This window comes from Nyctereutes procyonoides, unplaced genomic scaffold, assembly GCF_905146905.1.
Source record: "Nyctereutes procyonoides isolate TBG_1078 unplaced genomic scaffold, NYPRO_anot_genome, whole genome shotgun sequence".
NCBI lineage: Eukaryota > Metazoa > Chordata > Mammalia > Carnivora > Canidae > Nyctereutes > Nyctereutes procyonoides.
Window position 1 is genome coordinate 20,273,588 of NW_026575041.1, and position 22,281 is coordinate 20,295,868.

General features: G+C 38.2%; 1 protein-coding gene across 3 annotated transcripts; it reads left to right on the forward strand.

The window, feature by feature from the left end:
• Window positions 1-6: 6 nt before the first annotated feature.
• Window positions 7-19,806, forward strand: CUNH11orf54 (chromosome unknown C11orf54 homolog). 3 transcript variants are annotated; one of them, XM_055320619.1, is made up of 9 exons: window positions 7-27; window positions 5,057-5,207; window positions 8,671-8,769; window positions 9,859-9,932; window positions 10,115-10,216; window positions 11,141-11,317; window positions 12,007-12,156; window positions 17,404-17,520; window positions 18,473-19,806. In XM_055320619.1, exons 2-9 carry the CDS (start codon window positions 5,120-5,122, stop codon window positions 18,644-18,646), a joined length of 981 nt encoding a protein of 326 aa, XP_055176594.1. In that variant the 5' UTR covers window positions 7-27; window positions 5,057-5,119; the 3' UTR covers window positions 18,647-19,806. The 3 variants fall into 3 exon arrangements, with proteins under 3 accessions (XP_055176594.1, XP_055176593.1, XP_055176592.1); XM_055320618.1 differs by lacking the exon at window positions 7-27 and adding an exon at window positions 35-456 and having other exon boundaries at window positions 18,473-19,805; XM_055320617.1 differs by lacking the exon at window positions 7-27 and adding an exon at window positions 4,008-4,398 and having other exon boundaries at window positions 18,473-19,805.
• Window positions 19,807-22,281: the final 2,475 nt, after the last annotated feature.

Consider the following 22,281-nt stretch of genomic DNA (forward strand, 5'->3'; position numbering starts at 1 on the left):
GAACACGCGCGGGGCCGAGTCAGCTGGGTGGGTGAGAGCTGCGAGGAGACAGCGACTGAGCTGTTGCCCGGGTCTCACGTCTGCCGAGCCGGCGGGTTTCCGGAGCCTTCGGGCGCGGCGTGCGCGGCGGGGAGTGCGGCGCCGGCTGCGTCTCGCGGTGGCTGCGTCGCCCTCCCTCTAGCGTGCGCGTCGGTGGCGGTGTCCGGCGTGCGCTGACTGGACGCCGGCGTCTCCGTGGCTCGCCGCACGCCCGCCGCACGCCCCCCGCCCGCCCCCGGGCGCGTCGTGCTCGCTCGCTCGCTCGCTCGCTCGCCCGCCCGCTCTCCCCACGCGGAGGCCCGCCTCCAGGGCCGGGCGAGCCTGTCGCGAGGCACCGGCGGTGGGATTCTTTTCCTCTGAGTTTTTGACTCCGTAGTCCCCTGAATGGCTGCCGGGCGTTGAAACGGTTTAAACGAGGTTCGTTTGGGTGGGGTGTTTAGCCTACAGGACTTAGAAAGGAACGAGCTGGTTCGCCGTGTCCACTGTCAGACCTCGGGTCGGCGGTAGGCCTGGAAGGCTGCGCCGCCCTGCGTGGTTGGTCTCCACCCCAGGATTGAGCGAACCTTCAAGGGGATCTGGTCTCTTCACTCAGTTTCACTCTAAATATTGAAAACATTCCAGGCATAAAGGTCGAGTCCTCTAGGCATCTGCACAGTCTGGGAAACGCTGGGAAGCGCCTGGACCGGGAGCGCGTGTCTGACTCCTGCCCTGTGTGGGAGCAGGCCTGGCCCTGTTATTTCTGAGCCTCGGTACGAAATGAAAATCCAGGTCCGAAGATAGGTCCTGATCCCTAAAGGTCCTAAAATAAAGCGGCCTCCTTTCTTCTCTAGGATCTCCTTTGACTTGTCATGCTGTTTCAACCAATCGCACTATTAATTTATTATTATGCTATTATTAATAGAAATTTGCTATTTTTTAAGCTGTTATTTATTTATTCATAGAGACACACAGAGAGAGAGGCAGAGACACAGGCAGAGGGAGAAGCAGGCTCCATGCCAGGAGCCCGATGTGGGACTCGATCCTCCATCTCCAGGATCACACCCTGGGCTGCAGGCTGCGCCACCGGGGCTGCCCCATGTATTTTGTTCTTACTAGGACAATAGAAACTGCACAAAACCAACTCATCTCTCCTTTTTTTCTTCTTCTTGATGTATTCACGTTCTACCAACACTATGGAATCTCTGGACTTTGAGTCTCACAGAACTCCCACAGATGGTGGGTCCACCAGATTCCTGTGCTTATGGGCTTTCACAAATGCTTTATGTGAATGAGGTAGCAAGGGATAGTAGTGGACATGCACTTTGCCCCCCCCCCCCCCCCCCCCCCCCGGCCTCTGATCCTGCACATCTTCCCTTATCCTATTTGGTCCTAAAAGTTCAATATAGGAGTGCCTGGGTGGCTCAGACTGTGAAGCCTCTGCCTTCTGCTCAGATCATGGTCCGAGTCCTTGGATCAAGCCCTGCATTGGGCTCCCTGCTCCATGGGGGGCCTGCTTCTCCCTCTGCCTCTACCTGCTTGTTCTCTCTGTCAAATTAATAAAGTCTTTTTTTTAAAATTCATATATAAAGTTAAGAATTTCAGCGTGGTGACAATAGCATTAAACCAAATGGCATTCTGAGCACATGGCCCTAGGTCATTATGCTACTTGCGTACCCCTGAAGCCAGTCCTATCCCAGAGACTTATGAGTCTGATAAATTGTAAATTTTCGATAAATAATTAAGGCTGCACTGATGCCCACTAGGAAGGCACTTGGAAGACAGAACCACAGTCCTGTCTTCAAAGAGATCACAGCCTAGGTGAAAGAAACAAAGTGAACAGATGATAACTCTGAGAGCTCTAAGATGGTACTGTAAAAAAATTCTGTCTTCTAGGAGTTGAAATGTGTCATTTTATCACAGGCTAACCCACAGATAATAATGTATAATGTGAGGAGTTCTGGATTTAGAGTGGGCTACATTTGGTTTTGAATTATTCCTGCCACTTTAACAGCTGAAGGACCTCAAGTAAATAGTATATTCTCTCTGGCCTATTTCTCTTTTGTAAAAGAAGTATAATATCTATTCAGTGCGAGAGGTTCTGAGAGAATGTAAAATGCCTAACATAGTATGGGTTATATAGCGTGCTGTCAGTAGTTATCAGCTTTGTTGCTACAGTTGGTCTACCCATTAGGCATTGTCTGTTCAGCTCCACTTATCCAACTGCCTCCCATTTATATTCTTCCATTCTCCAGACCCAACTTCTGGGCCACTGACTCCCAGTAACTGAAGCTGCAGGGTGAATATCCTGTGCCTCCTTACAGCCCAAAGCTCTCCTCCTAGAGCCACTTTTGAGTTTATATTCGAACTTTTTTTTTTTTAAGGTTTTCCTTATATATTTATTACTTACTTGAGAGAGAGTGAGCTTGAGCAAAGGCAGAGGGAGAAGCAGGCTCCTCCCCAAGCAGGGAGCCCAATGCTGAGCTTGATCCCAGGACCGTGGGATCATGACCTGAGCGGAAGACAGACGCTTAACCAACTGAACCACCCAGGTGCCCCATATAGTAGAACCTTTCTAACTACCTTCTCATCACTCCAACTCCAACCTCCTTCCCTCCCTCCTACATAAACACATTTATACACACATTACCACACTGCCTTCTGGGATGTTGGCTTGCCCGAAGGTCTACATTTCCAAACCAGTTCTCCAAATGTAGCCTCCCAGGTTTGGACTTTGTTTCTGTTTTCGTGGGGGAAAAACCAAACAAACTAATCTAACCTTTAAAAATGGCAGAGAATTGTATTTAACGTAAACTTGTCTTTATTATTTCTGCTAGAAACAGAAATCCCTAGAGTGCTTTTATTTTCCTTATTTTTATTGAGCAGATGTTGACATGTTCTTAATTAGTACTTTTTTATAAAGAAAATATAAGATGTTAACATTTGGGGATCCCTGGGTGGCGCAGCGGTTTGGCGCCTGCCTTTGGCCTGGGGCGTGATCCTGGAGACCCGGGATCGAATCCCACTTCGGGCTCCTGGTGCATGGAGCCTGCTTCTCCCTCTGCCTGTGTCTCTGCCTCTCTCTCTCTCTCTCTCTCTCTCTCTCTCTGTGACTATCATAAATAAATAAAAATTTAAAAAAAAAAATGTTAACATTTGGAAAATCTAGGTGAAGAATATGTAAGAATATTTATATGTGTTTTCTGTCCATCTGAAACTAATTTCAAAAAAATTAAAATGTTTCATTCCTGAACAGTTATAGATTATTTAACTGAAAGATATACTTGAGATCATTGAAATATGATTATATAGGACTTGGGACCCATTATCAATAGTACATTTTATTTGGGAGACTAGATTGTGCATATCATGTAATTAAAAGTTGGTATTTGGTGAAGTTCTTACGTAAATGTTAAGTCCTAAATGTATAGGTAGTATGTTTGTGGAGGATGTGTTTAAAATTATCATCAAAACCAGAAAACCAGTTTCTAAGAAACCTGTGAATCTTTGGAAAATTAAAAAAAGCCGGGGGTGGGGGGACTTTCTAAGTGATATTGAAAGACCACCTTTCAGTTGGTAAGTAAGCTTGTATCAGAGACTATTGAAATTAATAATTAACTTTTTTGGGTTAAAATATTTATTTATTTATTTTTGTATATTTTTTTTATTAGAGTTCGATTTGCCAACATATAGTATAACACCCAGTGCTCATCCTGTCAAGTGCCCCCCTCAGTACCCATCACCCAGTCATCCCATCCCCCGCCCACCTCCCCTTCCACTACCCCGTGTTTGTTTTTTTTATAAATTTATTTATTTATTCATGAGAGACAGAGAGAAAGGGGGGGGGGGCAGAGACATAGGCAGAGGGAGAAGCAGGCTCTCTGCAAGAGCCTGATGATCCCAGACTGCAGGATCATGCCTGGAGTCAAAGGTATGCATGCTCAACCTCTGAGCCACCCAGGTGTCCCTAGATTAATAATTAATAAGGTATTCTATTAACAATGTTAATGAGAATCAGAATAATGCTCTTAGAAACACTCTTAAAAAAGTTTTACCTGCAGTTTTTGTTGCAGTTTATTGAGAGTGGGATTCCCTGCCCATCTCACATTATTTTTGAGTGAGTTTTCTTTTTTAAGATTTTTTTTTTTTTTTTTTAATTCACGATAGAGAGAGAGAGAGGCAGAGACACAGGCAGAGGGAGAAGCAGGCTCCATGCAGGGAGCCCAATGTGGGACTAGATCCCGGGACTTCAGGATCGTGCCATGGGCCAAAGGCAGGCGCTAAACCGCTGAGCCACCCACGGATCCCCCTGAGTTTTTTTTTTTTTCCCTTCATTTTATTTACTTCTCTCTGCTTGCATATCTTCTCACCTGAACACTTAAGGTAAGGTACTAATCTCTGTGTATATATGTCTACTTATTGTAAAATATGCTTAGCCTATATTTTTTAAACTATAATTGGTTAGGTTATCAGAATAATTGAACATGAAAGCTGCTTACCAAGAAAGTATATTTATTTATTTGTAAATAAAAGTAATAATTTGAATTTCAATAGCTATTCATTTGTAGAAGTGTGCATTTCTCTTAGTCATTTAAATTTTCTTTTGTAAAATATATAGTCTAAGAAACTTGTTTAAGTGTTAGCCCAAATGTCATATATAGAAGAGAAAACACAAATTATCTATGAGCGATTTATTTGAGTGTCCTATACTACTATCAACAACCATTTAAACAGTTACTTATAAACCCTTAAAACTATCTTTTGCTTCAGGACCTACATTCCTTAGACCAACCATCAGACAACTGCATGTTCAATCCACATATAACACCAAAGAAAATGAATTGTGCCTTCTTGGCTTGACATTTCCTTTTGTCTGTTTGAAGTGTTGACTTTAAAAATATCAGTATTAAAAAAGGTTACTTGGGCATTCCTCACTTGGAATATTAAATACAGGAAACACTGGTTGCCTTTCTATGAGGAAAGAAAAGTAAATACCCTTTTGCCCTTTTTATATAACTAAACTCTCAGTGTTCCTTTCCAGAGAAACAACTGTTCATGCATGGTGCACGACCAACTCTTGTGATCACTGACCTGCCATAGCCTTATGTGTATAGTCTTGCACCTAAAGAAGAAAGAAATGGCTTGTGTTGAGTATTCTTTTCATGTGCCAAGTCTTGAGGAGCTTGTTGTAGGTAAATGCAATACTAATTTTAAGTATTTTGAGATTGTTCTAAGGAAAAAATTTAAAAATATAAACATTCTAAGGTATGATTTGTGCAATAGTATTTTCAATGCAGAACTCACTTTCCTGGGGCACTTGGGTGGCTTAGTCGGTTAAGCGTCTGCCTTTGGTTCAGGTCAGGATCCCAGGATAGAGCCCTGCTTTGGGCTCCCTGCTCAGTGAGGAGTCTGCTTCTCCCTCTCCCTCTGCCCCGCTCTTTCTCTCTCTAGCTCATTCTCTCTCACTCAAAAAAATAAAATCTTTCTTTTTTTAAGAACTCATTTTCCTTTTCCTCTTTGTCCTTTTAAAAAAAAAAAAGTTCATTTATTTCAGAGAGAGAGAAAAAGAGAATATGAGCAGGTCTCCACTTGGAAGAGGGAAAGAATCCCAAGCTGACTCTGCCCTAAGTGGCGCTGAGCCTCAGGCGCCATCCCATGACCCATGAGATCCTGACCTGAGCCAAAACCAAGATCAGATGCCCAACTGTCAGAGCCACACACGTGCCCGTCTTCGTACTATTTTTGTTGAGAGTCCAAAATTATCCCCCCCCTAAAAAAACTAAACTCACCATTTGAAGATTCTTGTTAAAGATACCAACTTTACAGAATGAAAATGAATATAGTAATCCAAGATTTAAGTATATGTGATGCCCAAAAAGTCACACAATTTTAACTTCTTACCAGTCACAGTATTCTTTAAATATATAATCTACTGTGGCATATTAATCACTTTCCTAACATTACTACTTTTTCCCCTTCTCCTGATATGATAGACTGCCAGTGAACTTGCTTAGATTTCTCTGTGTATATTTTTATGCATTTACCCTTGTTCAAACAAGAACTTAAGGCAGCTTCACAAAGTTAATTAGAGGGGTGATAGATAAGAAAAAGTAAATAAAAATCAGAATATGAAATGAAACCAGTATAGTTTGGGTTAGTACTAACCCAAAACTACGTAGCCCGTCAGAAAGCTAACATTTGTTTGACAACCTTTTGGTTCTATTCTGACAGTAACTATAAAACCCACCCTTTGCAAAGTGTACCCATCCTGACAGTTCATCTGTATGTCTGATAGGTCAAGAAGTGTACTCAGGTTTTGCTTGGTTGTGGCTCTCTTCTTCTGACCTTCCTATTTTTTCTTTAATTTGGATGGCAGCTCAATAATCTGTATTACTAGTATTCTTTGCCTGTATCTCTTTTTTGTCTTTCTGTTTTCCCTGATAAGACAGGACAGCTAGGAATCATTTCTTTGAGGGCCTTTCTACATCTATCTTCTCTTGTGTGTTTATGTTTTATGTTCCTTCTATATGTACAGGACATATTCAGAACAAAGTAGAAATGGAATCTGAGTTTCTTGGCTTAAAATTTATTTTCAGTTTTACAGAAAATACTATAGCTAGAATTTGGTCTCTTTGTAACTGATAAAAAAATAGATTTTACTGTATTTCTACATGCTGAAATCTTTATATATTCATAAGTTTGCAGTCATCAGTTTAGGGAGGAGAATTTTCCAGGCAACTTGGTTTCTGTTTTCATGTAGATAATGTTTTATATCTGGAATGGGATGTCTACATAGCTAGATTTAGGACGGCTTCGTGTTTTGGAGAATCTGATTCTATAAAACCTAAACTAATGGCTAACTACTTTCAGAGAAATTTTTGTGGAAACTTATCACCCTTAGAAATACATTGCTCTGGGCAGCCCCGGTGGCGCAGCGGTTTGGCACCGCCTGCAGCCCGGGTTGTGATCCTGGAGACCCCGGGATCGAGTCCCATGTCGGGCTCCCTGCATGGAGCCTGCTTCTCCCTCTTCCTGTGTCTTTGCCTCTCTCTCTCTCTGTGTGTCTGTATGAATGAATGAATGAATGAATGAATGAATAATTAATTAATTAATTAAATCTTAAAAAAAAGAAATACATTGCTCTTAGGGGCTTCTGGGTGGCTCAGTTAAGCATCTAACTCTTGGTTTCTGCTCAGATCATGATCTCAGGGTCATGAGATAGAGTCCTGTGTTGGCCTCTGCACTGGGTTGGAGCCTGCTTAAGATTCTCTTTCCTCCCCCTCCTCTCTCCATCCAAAAAAGAAAGAGAGAAGTTCATTGCTCCTAGATTTATAACTTTGAAATATGTTTGCTTTTTCTGCTTTTTTTTATTGAGTTATAACATATCTCCAATAACACAAACTGATCTTAAGTGTACAGCTTGATGAATTTTACCATGTTCATACCCATGATTGCCATCCAGATCGAGATATAAAATATTTCCAGCATCCCAGAAGACTCCTGTATTTACTTTTCCAGTCAATATCTCTACCCCAAGAGGTAACACTGTTCTGACTTTTATCACCTTAGATTAGTTGCCTGATTTTGAAGCACATATAAGTGAAGTCATATATATTCTTTTGTGTCTTACTCCTTTTGCTCAACATTTCGTCTTCAAGTGTCAGTGAAGTTGTTACATGTAATTGCTTACTTTCTAACAGTTTATTTTTTTAAAAGATTTATTTCTTTATTTATTCATGAGAGACACAGAGAGAAGCAGAGACATAGGCAGAGGGAGAAGCAGGCTCTCTCCTGGGAGCCCAGATCCCAAGGATCACGCCCTGAGCCAAAAGCAGCCACTGAGCCACCCAGGGTCCCTCTAACAGTTTAAATATATACATTTCTGTAGGTCTTTGGAATTCTCTCCCCAAAAGGGAGGTAATACCCACTTTAGTGTTTATCTTCAGCGGTTTAAATCTCTACAGATTTACAGATTTTTATGGAGGTATTGTATGGAGGTATTTGATATGACACGTGATTAATTGTGTGTCTAATGTTTAATTATATTCATTAAGAAGACCATTTCACCCTCTCTTTTTTTTTAAAGATTTTATTTATTCATGAGAGAGAGAGAGGCAGAGACACAGGCAGAAGGAGAAGCAGGCACCATGCAGGGAGCCTGATCTGGGGCTCCATCCCAGGTCTCCAGGATTATACCCCAGGCTGAAGGTGGCGCTAAATCGCTGGGCCACAGGGGCTGCCCTCTTTTTTTTTTTTTTTTTTTTTTTAAAGTAAGCTCTACATTGAACTTGGGGCTTGAACCAAGATAAGGAGTCTCTTGCTCTACCAACTGAGCTAGCTAGGTGCACATCACCCCCACCCCAACATTTATAAATACAAGTTTAGATTGGGAGCATGATACCCAAAATGTTGAGGGAAGATTTGGTATATGGTGGCAAATTTTCACCTAATTTTTTTTTTTTTAAGATTTTATTTATTCATGGGAGACACAGAGAAAGCAGAGACATGGGCAGCATGTCTCCTGCAGGGAGCCTGATGTGGAACTTGATCCTGGAATCCAGGGCATGGCCTGAGCCCAAGGCAGACGCCCAACCGCTGAGCCACTCAGGTGTCCCTCACCTAATGTTTAATAACCTTTTTCCTTGTCTTTGTCAGTTCTGCAGAAGGGGCTAAAGGGTAACTTTGCTGATGTCCAGGTCTCTGTGGTTGATTGCCCTGATCTGACTAAGGAGCCATTTACCTTTCCTGTAAAAGGTAAACGATTTTTGCAGTTTACTGTTTTTGGTCCTAATCTCTTTCTGAAAACCAATTATAAAAGTAACCTATTCTCCTCACTAAATAACTAATAAATTCGTTAAAATAAAATTAAGAAATCAGAAAACACAGAAGACAAAAAAAGGTTTCTAATAATTTGTAAGCCTTTAAATTGCAACACTAAGGAAGCTATATATGTATGTTTATATATGAATGATGTCTTATAAATGTTGTTAGGTAGCTTTTAAATGAACTGGTATTATTGAAGTCACCAACGATTTTGGTTTGTTTACTAGTATTATCTGATCTCTAACATATTACATAGTATCTGGCTGTTGCTGCCTGACATTCTCTCTCCTTGGTTCTTTTGCCTGTACTTCCTGTGTACCTTTCCTACTTCTATGTTCTTCATTTTTCCTAGATCCCTTTTCTTTCTGGCAGGCTCTGAAATCCTGACATTTTCTAGAATCTTTGCTCAGCCTTTTCTTACTCTACAATCTCTGCATTTTTTCGTATAGTCCGCTGGTTTTAAATTACTATTTGGCTACAAGAATTTGAAATCTGCACATCTCACCTAGGTCTCTCATTTTCTTAGTTACAGATCAGTAATTCCAGCTGTCCACAGGACATTTCCATCTATATATTGCTCCCCACGGGGAACCCAATGCAGGACTCAATCCCAGGACACCAGGATCACAACCTGAGCCAAAGGCAGACGCTTAACCACTGAGCCACCCAGGCACCCCTAAAAGCACAGATTTTTAAAGGAATAGGTCATTATAGACTAATTCTGGAAATTTCATCCTATCCAAACTTTGGCTTCAATTCTAGCCTTGCTCTATTATCAACTTTCTATTGCCTTTATGCTACCAACTATATCAAGCCAGGCTTGGTTATGACAATATTGGAAACACAAGTAATTAGAATAGGATAGGGATCATAACTACTTTCATCTTCCAATCCCTGCTATTTGTAAAACTGAGGGAATGGAAAAGTTACATACTCTTAATAAATTAAATTAGTGTCTCTTGACATTTTATACTTAAGTTAGATGTTTGCCTATTTTTAAGATGACTTCTTTTTTTTTAGGCATCTGTGGGAAAACTAGAATTGCAGAAGTAGGAGGTGTGCCTTACTTATTGCCTCTTGTAAATAAAGAAAAAGTAAGTGTACTTTAACTCCTCACATTCACATGAAGATTATAAGAAGTTGGGTTGATTCCTCTTTATATTATTATAAGATCCATTGACCAGTGTGTCAAGGAAGGGTTAGTGGACTCATTCAAAAATAATAAACCAAGAGATTTGTTTAAGTTATTTAAATAATATTTTTTCTTCTTATATAGGTTTATGATCTAAATAAGATTGCAAAAGAAATCAAGCTTCCTGGAGCTTTTATTCTTGGAGCAGGAGCAGGCCCATTTCAGACTCTTGGGTTCAACGCTGAGGTCCGCATTCATATAATTATTTTATTTTATTGATTTGACATTTGGTTTATCTTTTTTCTTTTATTGCCCTATCAGAGAGTCTGCTTTCTGAATGTATTATAAATGGTCGATGTCATCTTTCTTTACAGATTCAATACTGTGTGATTCAGATTTTGACAATAGCATATGCTCCAACGGTAATGGAGCACTAACCTCTAATTTCACATTTTCTTAGGGTATGCACTCAGTGTTAAATGAGACCTAATATAGTCTGCTGAGAACCCTGGATTGTGAAAGATTTTAATCCTTACACATCAGAGAATTCCTAGCTTCACTATAGTTCATTCCTTTTGATACAAGAGGAGCTTTTGATGAGATGAATGGAATAATTAATGATCTCATCCGTTCCCTCTTTCAGACTAAGTAGTAAGCCCCTACCCCAGTAGTATGATGATTATTTACAAAAGGTACTATCTATTACTCTGTATGTTAGTATGTTTACAACATAAAAAAAAAGTTTCTTCACATCTCTTAAATAGAAGAATGAAGGACCTCTTCATTCTGCCCATCCCCTCACCTCTTCTGATGTAACCATTAGTCAATAATCATACAAGTTCTTTTGTAGAAAGATGAATATAATTTACCTAGTGTTCAATATAGAAAAAAAAAGTTTAAAATCTAAAGACAGACATTTTAAAGCACAATTTACAATGTTCTAGAAACTGTAAGAAATACTGTGAACATAAGATATTTTGTCAATTTTTTGTTGTTTATAAATCTTTAACATCTTGAATCTAAAATTAAATATTTCATACTTCATGTTTTCTTACTAGATTCTGATATATCTAAAGTCAAGGATAAGATCCTTTGTTATGTTACTCAAGATACTCTCTTTGCATGTTGATGCCAGGGTTGACCAATTTACTTTCTTATTTTACTTTTCAGTTTATGCCAGTTATTCAAATAGGAAGTGAACATAAACCTGCAATGAATGGAAGTTACTTTGCCCGTATTAACCCTGCAGATGGAGGGTGCCTGCTAGAGAAATACAGTGAGAAATACCATGATTTTGGGTGTGCATTACTGGCTAATCTTTTTGCCAGTGAGGGCCAACCTGGAAAGGTGACTTTTTTTGTTGTTGTTCACAAAACACAGTATTCTCCAAAAGTTCCCAGATAGCTAAAAAAAAGTTGAATTTTTATTGTCACAAATATGGTTTTCTTAATTCAAAACTAGCTAAGTCAAATTTCTTTAACCCAGTTATGAAAGATTACTATAGTACTACAGGCAAGGTGGAAGTCTTATTTAAAACTGAGGTTAGGAATACTTAGTAAGCAATACCTTTTTTTCTGAGGAATAAAAGGTAACAATATTCATGGGGGAGTGAGTCAAACATATGAGCTGTGCAGTTGAAGTAAATAGATAATGCCAGTCCCTAGTTAGTCTATAGGTAGTTTGCTCATTCCTGATGGATTGGATGTTGGTTGATCTAGACTGAAATGGTGGTAGCAAAATATAGCAAGGAGCTTAGGAAACTTCATATTTACTTCCTGTTAGAACACCAAAAGATGATAACAGTGTTAGCAATTATGAGAACTCAGATTTTTAAATAGAGTAGCTACTTTAGCTACTTTGAGAAATGAGGTAGTGAATTAAAAAGATATGTTTAAGGGGTACCTGGGTAGCTCGGTTGGTTAAACATCTGATTCTTGATCGCAGCTCAGGTCTTGATTATATGCTTCACTTTGATAGTTATCCACATAATATTTTGCAGCTTAGAACAATGGTATGCATATTTATATCCTCTCTAGGTCATTGAGGTGAAAGCCAAAAGAAGAACTGGAAAACTTAACTTTGTGACTTGTATGAGACAGACTCTTGAAAAACATTATGGAGATAAACCTGTAGGGATGGGAGGGACTTTCGTAATTGAGAAGGGAAAAGCAAAGACTCACATAATGGTAAGGGCCTTTGTGTCTATCCTTGCATGCGTATGTGGGTATGTATGTGCACATACTTAAGATCTTAGGATTTATAATAGAATGTAGTAGAATGGAGAATTCTACCCTTAAAGACACCCTGAATACTTTTCTTATGATTGTATTACTTTAAAACTTAAATAACAAACAATACTGTAAATCATATTGTGAGATAATGTCTAACTAGGGTCCTTTTTCATGTTAATATATTAGAAGTTTCTTTTCACTGTGTTTGTTTTTAAGATCTAGATAGACTTGAATATAAGCCTTAGAAATGGATTATCATTTTTATTGCCAGAATCCCAAACTCCATACATAGACTTTGCTATTAAGATGGTTGTGGTGGGGTGCCTGGTGGCACAGTCATTTGGATGTCCAACTCTTGTTATCGGCTCAGGTTGCGATCTGAGGGTTGTGAGATCAAGCCCAGCATCAGGCTCTGTTCTGGGTGGAGCCTGTTTGGGATTCTCTCTCTCTCCCCCTCTCCCCCTCTCCTCCTCTCCTCCTCTCCTCCCTCTCTTTCTCACTCTCCTTGCACTCAAAAACAAAACAAACAAACAAAAAACATGATGGTTTTGGGGAAAGGACTCATTATGAAAATTATGATCTTACAGGCTGATTATACAAGTTTATAAGACATCAAGGATGGAATACTATATGAAGCAAGACCTAGGGCATTCAGGGTTTTTTTTTTTTTTTTTCATTCAGGTTTTAAAATCATTTTTTGGAGGTGAATAAATGAATAGTATAAAAGTAATTACAACTCAATTTCCTTTTCATTTTATCAATAAAATCATCAAAAAATGATTTTAATGTTTTTTATCCTGATAATTTGATTTTTTATTATATTTTTTAAAAGATTTTATTTATTTATTTTAGAGAGAGAAAGTGAGAGACAGTGTGTGTTCATGAGCAGGGTGAGGGGCAGAGGGAGAAGGAGAGAGAGAATCCCTAGCAAACTCTGTCCTGAGTGTGGAGCCCAACACGGGGCTCAGTCCTATGACCTGAGATCAGGTCAGATGCTTAACTGACTGAGCCACCCTGATGCCGCATCCTGATAATTCTAAATGGCAAGCCAGCTAATTTTGCAAAGAAAAACACAACTTTGTGAAAATACTTAATTTTCCAAATTATTAAAAACAGAATTATAGATAAATCTATTTGTAAATACCAAATAATTATAGGATTTTTTAAAATGCAAGTACATAATATTTCATTACTAACCATGGGCATATCTTGTTTTATTGTGTTTCACATTATTGCATTCCACAAATACTGCATTTTTTTTTATAAATTGAAGGTTTGTGGCAACACCGCATCATGTAAGCCTTTTGCCACCAATTTTCCAACAACTTTTGCTCACTTCCTGTCTCTGTATTACATTTTGGTAATTCTTGCAATATTTCAAACTTTTCCATTATTATATTTGTTATAGTGGTCTGTGATCAGTGATCTTTGATGTAACCTTCATAATTGTTTTGGGGCACCATAAACTGTGTTCATATCAGATGAATAATTTAATGAGTAAATGTTGGTATGTTTTGACAGTTCCACCAACTGGCCATTCCCCTATCTCTCTCCCTCTCCTTGGGCCTCTCTATTCCCTAAGACACAACAATATTGAAATTAGGCCAGTTAATAATGCTACAATGGCCTCTAAAATGTTCAAGGGAGAGGGAGAGTCACACTTCTCTCACTTTAAATTAAAACCTAGAAATTATTAAGTTTAGTGAGGAAGGCATGTCAAAAGTCAAGTAAGGCCAAAAGCTAGACTTTCTGTCAAAATAGTGAAGTTATAAAGACAAAGGAAAAAGTTCTTAAAGGAAAATTAGACATGTTAGTCCAGTGAATACCCAAATGATAAGAAAGCAAAAACAGCCTTATTGATGATTTGGGTAAAGTTTTAGTGGCCTGAATAGAAGATCAAATTAGCCACAACATTCCCTTAAGCCAAAGCCTAATCCAGAGCAATTCTATGAAGGCTGTAAGAGGTGAGGAAGCTGCAAAAGAAAAGTTCATGTGTTTGAAGGAAAAAGCTATCTCCCTAACATACAATTGCAAGAGGAAGCAGAGCGTGCTGATGTGGAAGCTGTGACAAGTGATCCAGAGATCGAGCTAAGATAATTAATGAAGGTGGCTACACTAAACAACAGATTTTCAATGTAGACAAAAGAGCCTGCTATTAGAAAAAGATATCATGTAGGACTTTCACAGGTAAAGAGGAGAAGTTAGTGCCTACCTTCAAAGCTTCAAAGGACAGGGTGACTTTCTTGTTAGGGGTTAATGCAGTTGGTATCTTTCAGTTGAAGCCAGTGCTCATTTACCATGCTGAAAATCTTAGGGCCCTTAAAAATTATGCTAAATCTACGCTCCCTGTGTTCTATCAGTGGACCAACAAAGCCTGGGTGGTAGCGCATCTGTTTACAACATGGTTTACTGAATATTTTTGGCACACTGTTGAGACCTACTGCTCAGAAAAAAATATTCCTTTCATGCGCATTGACAATGCACCTGGTCACCCAAGAGCTCTGATGGAGATGTACAATGAGATGAATGTTTTCATGCCCACTAACACAGCATGCATTCTGCAGCCCATGGCTCAAGGAGTAATTTCAACTTTGAAGTCTTATTATTTAAGAAATATATTTCATAAGGTTATAGCTGGCTATAGCTATATGGCAGCTCAGGGCGAAGTCAATTGAAAACATTCTGGAAAAGGATTCACCATTCTAGATGCTGTTAACATTTGTGATTCATGAGAAGTCAAAATAACAAGTAGAAGTTTGGAAGTTAACTCTCATGGATAACTTTAAGGGGTTCAAGACTTGAGTGGAGGAAGTCATTTCAGATATGGTGGAAACAGTGAGAGAACTAGAATTAGAAGTGGAGCTTGAAGATGGGACTGGATTGCTGCCATCTCATGATAAAACTTTAATGGATGAGGAGTTGTTTCTTATGGATGAGCAAGGAAAGTGGTTTCTTAAGATGAAATCTGCTCCTAGTGAAGATGCTGTGGAGATTATTGAAATGACAACAAGGGATTTAGAATATTATATAAATGTAGTTGCTAAAGCAGCTATAAGGGTTTGAGAGGATTGAATCCAATTTTGTAAGTTCTACTATGGGTAAAATGCTATCAAACAGCATTGCATGCAACAGAGAAATCATTCATGAAAGGAAGAGTCAATTGGTATGGCCGACTTCACTGTGCCTTATTTTTAGACATTACCAGAGCCATCCCAATTTTCAGCAACCACCACCCTGAGCACCCAGCAGCCATCGACACTGAGGTAAGACCCTCCACCAGCAAAAAGTTTATGATTCACTGAAAGTTCAGATGATTGTTAGCATTTCTTAGGAATAAAGAGTTTTTAAATAAGGTGTGTACTTTTTTTAGACATAATGCTACTGCACACTTAAAAGTCTACAGTATAGTGTAAACATCACTTTTACATGCACTAGGAAACCAAAAAAATTGTTTGACTTTCTCTATTACAACATTCACTTTATTGCAATGGTCTATGAACCTAAAGTATCTCCACGGTATGCCTGTAGTTACCATAATGTACATTATATCTCTGAAACTTATCCACCTTATAACTGAAAAGTTTTTGTACCCTTTGACCAACACCTCATCTTCCCCACTCTCAGCCGCTGGCAACCATTCTAATCTCTGTTTCTCTAAGTTGGCCTCTTTAGATTACAATAAATGATGTAATGCAGTATTTATCTATGTGTGGTTTATTTCACCTTAGCATAAAGTCCTCCAAGTTCGTCCATGTTGTCACAAACTGTGGATTTTCTTCCTTTTCAAGCCTGAATAACATTAGTTACACACACACACACACACATATATATACATATATATATATATATATATCACAATTTTATATACATGCACACACAATTATATATATATTAAATCACACGCAAGGTGTGTGTGTGTATGTTCTTAAGAGTTAGGTCTGAATCATTTTAAGTTACTTTTTGTATATATATATATAATTTGTATATATATATTTTGCATATATATATTATATATAAATTAAGAGTCCAGTTTCATTCTTTTATACATCAGCACCATTTTTTGAAAAGACTATCCTTTTTCCACTGAATGGGCTTGATACCCTTATTGAAAATTATTTGACTGTCTATGCAAGGGTTTATTCCTGGGATCTCTATTCTCCACTGATCTTTATGTCTGTCTTTATGCCAGTGTCACTGTTTCGATTTCTTGTAATCAGTTTGATATCAGGGAGTATTAGACTTTGAACTTCCTTTTTTCCCCAAAAACTGGTTTGGCTCTTTGGGGTCCTGTGTGATTCCATATGAAATTTACAATGGATTCTTCTACTTCTGTAAAACACTTTATTGAGATTTTGATAGGGATAGTGTTGAATCTTTACATCACTTTTGGTAGTATTAACATCTTAACAATATCAAGTTCAATCCATAAACAGGATATTTTTCCATTTATTGGAATTTTTATTTTTTAATCTTTTTTTTTAAGATTAATTTTAGAGAGTGCACATGTGTGTGCATGCACATGAGCGGGGGCCGGGGGCAAAGGGAGAGGGGGAGAAGCAGACTCCTTGCTGTTCCTCAGGGCTCCTTGTGGCACTCCGCACAGCCCTTCTTGTGGGGCTCCATGGGGGAAGATCAAGGAGGGGTGTTTATGGGGAGCTGCATGTGGGTTTGAATTCCAGACCCTGAGATCATGACCTGAGCCGAAATCCAGTTGGTTGCCCAACGGACTAAGCCACCCAGGTGCTCCTATTGGAGTCTTTAAATTTCTTTCAGTAATGTAGTGTAAGTTTTTTGTAGTGTAAGTTTTTTGCCTCCTTGATTAAGTTTATTCCTTACTATTTTATTCTTTTTGATGCTTCTGCCAATTTCAAATGCCTTGCTTCTCCCTCCCCCTACCCATCTACCAGTAGTAGTAATGAGATTTAAAATTAGGATGAGGATGTATTTCCAATAAAACTATAAGAAGCTATGAAAAATTAAAAGATAGTAATATACCCATTCCTTCATTTATTCATTCGTACATTTTAGCTTATACACTTAGTTGGTGATCATTTTGAAAACTAGGATGTGTAACTTGTTTTGATTCTAAAAATAACCAAATCTATGGGAAGGCTTAAATTTTTAACTTCATGAAGTTATATATAATTTAAAATTTTAACTCTCCATAATATTCTATATATTTCAAATGATCTTTTTTTGTAGCCTGCAGAATTTTCTTCCTGCCCATTGAACTCTGATGAAGAGGTGAATAAATGGTTGCACTTTTATGAGATGAGAGCTCCTTTGGTTTGTCTGCCAGTTTTTGTCTCCAAAGACCCGGTAAGTTTATATCCATCTTTTATATTGCAGTATAATAGAGTTATAATGCTTAATTTTTAGGATATCCTTTTAAAATAAGGTACTTTTTGTGTTCTTATTTAAGAACTAGGGCAGTCTCTAGGATTATCTTGAAAGATAAGACAGTAGGTGGCTAACGACCCTATGAGTTAGGGGAGGGTTGATTCTACCTTTGAGCAAATGAAAGTACATGTATTTTAACTAACACCCAAAGTCATGTTATTAAACAGTGGAATCAGGACCAGGATTCATGTCTTCTATCCTATTTGTTGCTTATTATACTATTCATTATATTTTAATACTACATACTAGAAAAAGATATGATATAGACCAATTCATAGAAAGTATCTACCAGAATAATGACAAGTCATATTTTTTTTATCTAGCAATTACAGATATGTCTAGGACTTTGTTCTTAAATATATGCATAAGTATGTAAAATTATTAGTTAAAACGTTAGTCATGATAGCATTAATGTGATAGAATTGGAAATAATCTAAACGTCGGTTGGGAAGTGATGTGTACATAAAATAGAATGCCATGCAGGTATAAAAGAAAAAGGAAGCTCTTTTATAATCTGATCACAAGCTATATTGTTAAATGAAAAAAAAAATACTTGCACAGTACATACAAGGTGCTACCATTTGAGTAAAAATGATAAAAGTAAATATTTCTGGAAGGATATATAAGAAACTGTTTACATTGGTTGCCTGCAAGGAAAGGGAGTAAGTAGTAAAGGCAGGAGATGGATAGACACATTTTAAGGTGTTAATATCCCTTTCCACCCTTTGAATTTTGAATTAAGTGAATATATTATTTACTTAAAAATAAAATATAAACCATGGTAATATTAATAAAAAGGTCTCCCTCCCCCTTAAATGAATCCTATCCAAAATAATTTGAAAATTGACCAATAGCTTGTCTGTTGTCCTAGGGGTTTGATTTGCGTTTGGAGCACACTCACTGTTTTAGTCATCATGGGGAAGGTGGACACTACCATCAAGATACAACCCCAGACACAGTGGAATATCTTGGATACTTCTTGCCTGCAGAGTTTCTGTATCGCATTGATCAACCAAAAGAGACTCATTTATTTGGGCGAGATTAAATCAAATGAAAGAGAAATAATTCACTAAGGTTAACTTATTACTCACCAATTGATGCTAATATAAAACTCAATAGAAATTATCTCACTACTGAAATTCCATTTTTCTGGCCTTTAACTGGAAGGTATGTTGACATTTATACTCTGTATTATTTCATGGATATATCTTAGAAGTTATTGGGAACAAAGATACATAATGAAATGTTCTTTGTTTTTATTCTGTTAACAGCAAAATCAGTTTTATGTTTATACCTTAAATAAAAACATAGTCAGGAATTGTGATTATTCCTACCATCTACTGGTAATCACTTACATTATTAAATTTTTCAAATTAGTCTCAAACTCCCAAGTGGATGTTTCTGGGTATTAGAAAAATCAGTGTTGCAAATGTTGATAGTTGTTGAATCTTAGTACTGAACTTAAAAAAATCCATTTCAGAAATCAGAGTATACTCTTTTTCATGGAATAAGGTGGGCAAAGGAAGCAACTTTACCCCTTTTGGTGGGGTTGAATCATACTCAGAAGTTTGCAGTTTGCCTTTCACAAACATTGGCAACTAGGGAGTTAGCCATGATGCCTCCTTTGTTCGGCTTACCAATTGGAAGCATTGTACCATATCAATTATTTGCCAGAAGTAAAGGAAAAAGAAACAGCATCAAAATACAGCACTGAAGTGAGTATACTTTAATTTACAAGTGAGGTTATTGCTAAACATAATCATTGTCCTTTGTAAAATAAAAAGTTATGTTCTTTTACTGATGGTAATTGTTGAAATTTTCCTGAATATTTGTCTATAATAATCATTAGCCAGAAATCTACTGTCTAATCTTAATCTTGCCAATGCTAACCTTGTGTAGATTTAGTAACAAAATTTAGTTTTAATACTAAACATATACTAAATCTTCAAAAAATGTGTTTTCATTATCTTCTTTGGATATTACCTATAACATGACCTATGAATATAAATTCCTAAATGTTATTTTTAAATAAGCCTCAATTTGAAAATAAAAATTTTATATGTACAGTGATGTTTCTTTTTAATATCTTAACCTCCAGACAGAAAAAAATATTACTGTTTATTGGTTTAACAAAAGCGTATTGAACACCTCCCCTGCCCACTGGAATGTAAGCTCCATAAGGGTAAGGGCTTTGTTTACTAGTGTAGTACTAATGCCTTTAACAGTGCCTGGACAAAGTAAAAACTCAATAAATAATTGTTGAATGAATGAGTGTGTAGAAGATAATGCCAGACACTTCACCAGATGCTGGGCTCTATCATTCAGACATTTATATAGTGGGGGGAAAACTAACAATCAACAAATATATAATATGACAGGTCGTATTAAGTCCTGTGAAGAAAAAGCACAGGACAGGCTGTAAAGGAGGAGACTCTTTTGTTGTTTCCATCTCACATGAAACAGGATGGACTTACCACCCCAAACTCAATTTGGATGTCAAGATGGATAAAGGCACACCCTGCAGAGTGTCTGAGAGGGATTACTGCTCAAATAATGAGGCTTTCTGGGGAAAGCAGGACAGCTCCCAAGTAGGTCCAAAAATGGCTTGAGAAAACAGGGAAAGGAGACTGGTTTGAGGTTTTTATGGTGGTGAAGGATTAGGGCTAGGGTTATGGTTCCACATGGAGTTTAAGTTTCCCACAAGTGTCAGAGAAGGAGCAGCTGGCTTATCAGCTTGCTCATCAAATATGGAACAGAATGGGAAAAGGGAGGAATGAGGCTTAAAAGATGTCCACAGTCAAACATAAAAAATGGAATCCGACTCTTTACTACACCTTTTATATTAGGAAGATCAGGAAAAGACTCTGATAAAGAGACATTTTAGCAGAGACCTGAAAGAAATGAAAGTGAGCCATTTGGAGAAACATCTCTCCTGGCAGATTTAAAAGTGCACAGGCAGGAGGAAATTTAGTATGTTGATGAAACAAGAAGGAGGTTGTTTTGAACAAAATATGATCACCTGACTCTATGCAGCTAACACCTAGTGCATGCTCTAAGAAGCAGTTTTGTTGATGCCATATATATTTACAGTCATATGTTAATACCATATTCACTTTAAAATTAGAAATGTGATAGGGCTCCTGGCTGGTTTGGTTGGTAGAGCACGTAACTCTTGATCTTGGAGTTGTAAGTTCGAGCCCCATGTTGGGTGTACAGATTACTTGAAAAAATAAAATCTTAAATAAATATAACAAGTATGCCTAATAACATCACCTATTGGAGGTTCTAGCCAGGAAAAGGAAGCAAGAAAGAATTATAATTGAAAAGGAAGAAAAACACAATTTTTTGGCAGAAAACATGACTGATTCTTTGAAAACCCAAGAGAAATTATAGTGAAATTACTAGACTGAATTTAAGAAGATTCCAAAATCTAAATCAATGTATAATAATGAGTTGCATTTCTTCATACCAGTAAGAAATTGTTAAAAATGTAAATCTTAAAAAGATATGAATTACAATGTTATCAAAAGTACAGAGCAGGGACGCATAACTGCGTAAGTAGCTCAGTGGTTGAGCATCTGCCTTTGACTCAGGGCGTGATCCTAGAGTCGCAGGATGGAGTCCCACATCAGGATCGGTGCATGGAGCCTGCTTCTCCCTCTGCCTGTGTCTCTGCCTGTGTGTGTGTGTGTGTGTGTGTGTGTCTTTCATGAATAAACAAACATTTTTTTTAAAAAAAAAGTACATAGCAAAATTTTCATTTAACAGAGATTATAGGGGCAGCCCGGTGGCTCAGCGGTTTAGCGCCACCTTCAGCCCAGGGCCTCATCCTGGAGACCCAGGATGGAGACCTGTGTTGGGCTCCCTGCATGGAGCCTGCTTCTCCCTCTATCTGTGTCTCTGCCTCTCTCTCTCTGTGTCTCTCACGAATAAATAAATAAATAATAAATCTTTATTTAAAAAAAACAAAGATAAAAAGTCACTACTTTTGCCAGATTTCCCTGGTGTTTATCAATCAGCTTGATATTAACTATGAGTGAAACGTAAAGGCCGTCAACAGGACCCTTTCAGAATGTAGGAGCCAGCATCTGTTTGATGCTCACAGAGCTATGGAGGCTGTTAAGTCAGCGTCCCAGCCTGAAGGTGAAACTTTTTGTTTCTATCTCTCATCAATGATAAATTCTACACATAATTCCTTAAATTAGAGTTTTGTAATATAAAATGACATCCTCCTCTGTGAAATTAAGACCAATAACATCCTTTCAGGGACTCTGAAACTATTTCCCTGCTTCTTAATCTTTTAAAGTATGACTTATTCTCAGTTACTCAGGCATGAAATACAAACCAAGCCCGTATTACCCGCCAGTGTCTAATATGCTTGCCGGAGATCGTCGCTGTCCAGGAGTTCACCACTAGCGGGAACTCATAATAAACCAACTATGCACTACAATTTTAAGTAGTGATAGGCACGATTTACTGTTTTCCTCACATTCCGTCCTTACTTTAGAACTCTTCAGGCATGTTTCTTTAGGTGTAGACGCTCAGATCTCAGCGTCCCCAGAGGGACTCACCCGCTGCCTTTTCTCTACTTCGCTTTGGCCTTCCCGGCTTTCCACCCTGCAGCCCGGCGAGCACACTGGACGGAGAGACGGACAGTACGGACCGGCCAATCCACGCCCT

What these genes read in the sequence shown, in the direction of transcription:
- CUNH11orf54 (XM_055320619.1), top strand. Translation starts at nt 5,120, where the DNA reads ATGTGTATAGTCTTGCACCTAAAGAAGAAAGAAATGGCTTGTGTTGAG. An exon ending in CTCTTGGGTTCAACGCTGAG is followed by an intron (nt 10,217 to 11,140) that starts GTCCGCATTCAT and finishes TTTACTTTTCAG; the next exon opens with TTTATGCCAGTTATTCAAAT. An exon ending in GTGAGGGCCAACCTGGAAAG is followed by an intron (nt 11,318 to 12,006) that starts GTGACTTTTTTT and finishes TATCCTCTCTAG; the next exon opens with GTCATTGAGGTGAAAGCCAA.